General features: G+C 41.2%; 1 protein-coding gene across 1 annotated transcript; it reads right to left on the bottom strand.

The window, feature by feature from the left end:
* Window positions 1-1,168: 1,168 nt before the first annotated feature.
* LOC142628906 (uncharacterized) lies at window positions 1,169-3,299 on the bottom strand. Its single transcript, XM_075802936.1, has 3 exons — window positions 3,016-3,299; window positions 2,256-2,896; window positions 1,169-2,010 (listed from the first exon to the last, which is right to left on the bottom strand). The coding sequence occupies exons 1-3, from the start codon at window positions 3,297-3,299 to the stop codon at window positions 1,169-1,171; spliced, it is 1,767 nt and encodes a 588-aa protein (XP_075659051.1).
* Between the last annotated feature and the right edge of the window lie 1,932 nt (window positions 3,300-5,231).

Raw genomic sequence — 5,231 nt, 5'->3', positions numbered from 1 at the left:
TTTTTGGTAAACTGGATATTAGATTAAAACATAAGTGGGCAAAGCCACTTCATTACAAACACGCTCCTGGGTCGAGCCCAGCTTGTCCAGAAATAAAAGAGATACAATAATAGGGGGAAGGGCATCAAATATAACAAAACTCTCCTCCATTTCAGTTCCTAACCTTGCTAATCTGTTAGCACACTTGTGACTTTCTCTGTAGCAATGCTTAACCCACGATTGAGGAATTTTCTATAGCATGTCCCTGGAATCATCAAAAAGTAAGGCAATCTTACTGTTATTTACTGCTGCATTTGCAAGTAACAATGTATGAGGCATCCACTTCCACTTCCACTGCATTAAGCCCAAGTCTTAGGCACAACATTAACCCGTCCCTTAAAGCCCAAACTTCTGCAGCAAGGTTGGTGGTAAAGCCAATGGATCTTGCAAAGCCACTAACCCATTCCCCATGACAATTCCTAATTATGCCTCCTCCACTTGCAAGACCTGGGCTACCAAGAGTTGACCCATCAGTATTTAACTTGGTCCACAAAGGCTGCAGTTTGATCCATCCCACTGTAATCCGCAAGGTTCTTGTGATATTTACATGATCCATCACACAGTAGAAAAACTCAACCACTTGATTCTCCACTACCTTACGAAGGTTATAAGAGGAAGGTCTAACAAAAAGTCTCTTATTTCTAAAAAGCCAAAGATTCCAGATTCCAAAGAGAAAGAAAATTGCCCACTATTGGTCCTTACCAGGCATGTGGGAATAGAAGCATGCATTCAATCTTAACCATTCTGTAATGTCAAGATCGAAGGAGTTTCGGATTTGCGAGGGGCATTCAGACTCTGCCCAAAACCTGATAGCAATCGGGTAATCTCTGAGCACATGAGCAATAGATTCATGGTCCTCATGACACCAATCACAGGATGTGTCCCCATGAAAACCTTTTTGAGCTAAAATGGATTTTGTGGGGATGCTTTTCAATAGACATTTCCAGACAAACAGTTGGATTTTTGGCAATGTTTTTAGCTTCTACACCCAATTACCTGCAAATTTGGGCTCATTTGGGTTTAAGCCGATGGCTAAAATATATGCATTTTTCAAATCAAAATCTCCTTTCGAACTATTAATCCAGCATAAGTGGTCTTCCCTTCTTGAAGCAGCCCGAATGGGGATGGCTCAGATTGATTGAACCAGGAGGGAGGGTAGCTCAAAAGAAATATTATGTAAATCCCATATTCCATCATTTTGGACATCAATGACCCGAAGGCCTTCCTCTCCCTTATTTAGAGGACCTTCAACACAGCTCCTAATTGCCCCAAAGTCCAGCCACTTGTCTGTCCAGAAGAAGAGTTGGTTGTTGGAACCAATGATCCATTTCAACCCTTTCTCACACAGAGGGGCTCCTTTATTAATTGCAACCCACATTCTTGACTTTGGTGCTTTGCTAGAAACCATTTTCCTGCAATACTTATGTTTTAGTACTTTGACCCATGGTTTCTCCCCTTCATTCTTCATCCTCCAACATAACTTTACAGCTAAGGTGAGGTTTCTTTCCTTGGCTGCATGAAGGCCGAGACCCCCTCTGGTTTTTGGTTTTGTTACTTTGTTCCATCCCACCAAATGCATTTTCCTTTTCTCTTCAGTGGAGCTCCATAAGAAATTCCCTATTAATCCTATCCAAATTAGTGAGAATCTTTCGGACAGAAAACACCCCTTGGACAGAAAACACCCCTGGATAACATAGGATGGGATGGCAGAAAGTACTGCTTTGGTTAAGGTTAGCCTCCTTGCCATAGAGAGCAGATTGGCTTTCCAACCCTGAAGCTTAGCCTGGACTTTGTCAAGAATATAATCAAAATCATGGGAAGAGGAGTTCCCCAACTTAATGGGAAATCCCAGATACTTCCCAAAGTTGTGTGTGAAGGAGATTCCCAGGATATTGCTTAAGGTTTCTCGGGTATCCGAATTAACATTAGTTGAAAATAACACTTTAGATTTGCTCAAGTTGACTTTCTGCCCTAAAAGTTCACAAAAGGTATGCCTTAAAGGGGTTCCAGAGGTTATTTGCACACATGTCATCAATCAAGAAGCCCAATAACTCCATACACATGATGAACAAATAAGGGGAGAGAAAGTCCCCTTGTTTGATACCCCGGGATGGGAGGAAAGGCTCTAGACAACCTCCATTGAAAAGCACATATATGGAGGAACCAGAGATGCAGCATAATGAGGCTAATCAACTTAGGGGAAAAATTATACATACTTAACATATCACGGATAAAGTGCCATTCCATTCTATCATATGCCTTTTCTAGATCCACCTTAATTGCCATATACCCTTGCTTTCCTTTCTTCAGTTTCATGGAGTGAATGAGCTCTTGAACGATAATCATATTATCCATACCTTTCCTCCCAGGAACAAAGGCAGTCTGAAGAGGAGAAACAAGATTGTTCAGCATGGGTCTCAGTCTATGCAGAAGGACTTTAGAGACAAGTTTGTCAATTGTGTTACAAAAGCCGATGGGCCTAAAAAGGCCCAAGCAGTTAGCCCCTGGGCATTTGGGGATCAGAGTGATGAGGGTCTTATTTAAATGGTTTGGCATTGTCCCATTCTCAAAAATTTTAGCTACTAGCTTAACAATTGAGTCTTTAACAATATGCCAATTTCTCTGATAAAACCCAACATGATACCCATCAGGGCTTGGGGCTTTGAAAGGCTTCATACTCCATAGACTAACCTCAACCTCCTTCCTAGTCACCTCCCCTGCTAGAACTGCCATTTCCTCCTTCGATAAACGGTAAGACCAGCTTGGAATGTTCCAAGGAACCCTCGGCGCCATACCATGGCCAGTTTCAAACAGAGCAAAATAACCTTCCCTCAATAAAACGACGATCTCTTCCTCCCTGTGGACAAGATTACCTGTCCTATCCTAAAGGCAGGAAATTTTATTTCTTTTCCTTCTAATTAGAGTGGAATTATGGAAGAAAGCAGTATTTCTGTCACCTAGGATGAGCCAGTTTACCGAGACTTGATAGACCATAACTCCTCTTCCTGTTTGCTAACTTCCCCAAACTCCTCTCTAAGCTGCTTTTCTAAGTTAATGAGGAAGCTACTAGGGCCATTGGCTAAAGCTTTTTGGATACCATTAAGCCTTGCTTCAATTCTGGATTTTCTCTGAAAAATATTCCCAAAAACCTCCTTATTCCATATCTTCACTGCTTCAATAAAATTCTGCAAGTTTCCATCCAACTCATGATGCTCCATCCAATTATCCGAAAGAAGTTTCCCAAACAAGGGGTGAGACATCCAGACTGGTTCGAATCTAAAAGGTCTAGGAAGGTGAAGTTCAGGGGGGGGGGGTTCTTTAGAGATAACAGGATAGGGCAGTGATTAGAGTAAATCCTAGTTAAATGTCTCATAGTGGCTTCCGAGTACAGATTGGACCAAGCACAATTAGCAAATGCTCTGTCCAACCCTTCCTGAATAAAATGACCAACCTCCTGCTTATTTACCCAAGTGTACTGGGCTCCATGAAAACCCAAATCTATCATACCATAGGCGTCCAGACAGTCTTTGAATAAGAGAGCTCTACTCATATTCACCGGGTTGCCCCCACTCTTATCATTAATAGAGAGTAATTTCATTAAAATCACCCAACATCAACCAAGGCAGAGAATGCAAGGAAGCAACATTGGAGAGATCGCCCTATAACACTTTACGCTCTACAAATATAGGACTAGAATAAATACAAGTTAAAACCCAAGAAAGATTAGAGGACATTACCTTAATAATGACATGTATTTCCTACTCAGTTTTTGCCAATTGAATGACTTCCACCTCTTCAGACTTCCACAGGAGCCATAGTCCTACGGCGTAGCCAATGGTGTCTGTATGAATTGCTCCATCAAAAGGCAGAGTATCAGTGATATCCTTGGCTCGGTTCCCTCCAATCCGGGTTTCAGTTATAATTACCATAGGTGGGTTGTGCTTTCTGATAAGGTCATTCAGAGTAGGTTTGAAACGAGAGTTCAATTCCCCTCTACAATTCCAACATATGATATTCATTGATATTGGATGGAAAAAATTTCGGATCCTTACTAATTTGAAGTTGGTTCCTTGCTTGATTCAGCAATTTCCAACTCAATTTCCTCATGTTGGCCGTGGCCAATTCTTCAGTCTTCGACAAGCATATCGCATGCTCCATTATCCCATCGGTTCCTTCCTGGATGTTATTAGAAGGTTGGTTTGGAAACTTTCCCCACATATTTGGATTAGAGAAATGGCTTCCAAACAACCCATCAAACTTGTCATTGAGATTGGTTTCCCTAACATTTTCTTTGTTTTTATTCCCTCCAACAGGTTTGATTTTGGCAAAATTTGCTCCAGCGAATTTGGTGACAGTGCTCTCCACCCCAGAATTTTTCCTTCCTCCCTTGATGGGATGTCCGTTGGGAATCTCCACCAGGGGTTTTCTCAGTTCAGCCAGGCCGGGTCTGTCAAAGGTAGAAACCCCTTTTTCTTGCTCTTGGGAGTAAGAGGGAAAATGTGGCTCCATGCCACCATTTGATTTGGTTCGAACCACCCCCAGACCATGGTGGGGCTTGATCGTATTTGGTCTAGCGTTGACGGGGCTAAAGGAGATTTGAAGTTATAGTTAGGACTTCTTGGATCACTATGGAACTGAGAATACTCACACCAAATTCTCAATATTCTCCTAATAATTTTTTCTAAGCCCCCTTTAATTGGGGATAAGGTCCTATTTATAGTGTAGGAGTTTTCCATCTTCAGTGGGATGTGATGATGGTAAGGTGGTGGCTATCCCATCAAGTGTCTCCTCCTGCCTTTTGTGGATTTGAGTGGGATCTTGGATCTGTGATACTATTTAGGCTAATCATTCTACAATTAAAGTGGAGGTAACTGTTGCCCCATTCTGATGTTGCCTTTTGTGACTTGTTGATAGTCCCTCGAAATTTTTACCATACCTTGCTAAGCATTCTCGGCAAGTAGCGGCTCTAAGAATTTCTTTTAGAGTGGTCATTATGAAACTTAAATTATACAAAATATAATGAAAATAAAATTTTATTTATTGACAACAAAAGCAAAAAAACAAAACACCCAAATATATGAAATCTTACCATGAGATGTTTTAATGTGAAACTGCCAAATCATTCACTAACTAAATAAAATGTGGAGATTAAAACCCACTACCTCTTGCTATTGTTATTTAAAACAAAATGA

This window comes from Castanea sativa, chromosome 3 (genome assembly GCF_040712315.1).
Source record: "Castanea sativa cultivar Marrone di Chiusa Pesio chromosome 3, ASM4071231v1".
Classification (NCBI taxonomy): Eukaryota; Viridiplantae; Streptophyta; class Magnoliopsida; order Fagales; family Fagaceae; genus Castanea; species Castanea sativa.
This window is presented reverse-complemented; position numbering and strand designations above follow the sequence as displayed.

What these genes read in the sequence shown, in the direction of transcription:
- LOC142628906 (XM_075802936.1), bottom strand. Translation starts at nt 3,299, where the DNA reads ATGTCTCACCCCTTGTTTGGGAAACTTCTTTCGGATAATTGGATGGAG. An exon ending in TTATGGTCTATCAAGTCTCG is followed by an intron (nt 2,897 to 3,015) that starts GTAAACTGGCTC and finishes TCTTGTCCACAG; the next exon opens with GGAGGAAGAGATCGTCGTTT. An exon ending in CTTTATCCGTGATATGTTAA is followed by an intron (nt 2,011 to 2,255) that starts GTATGTATAATT and finishes GTGAACTTTTAG; the next exon opens with GGCAGAAAGTCAACTTGAGC.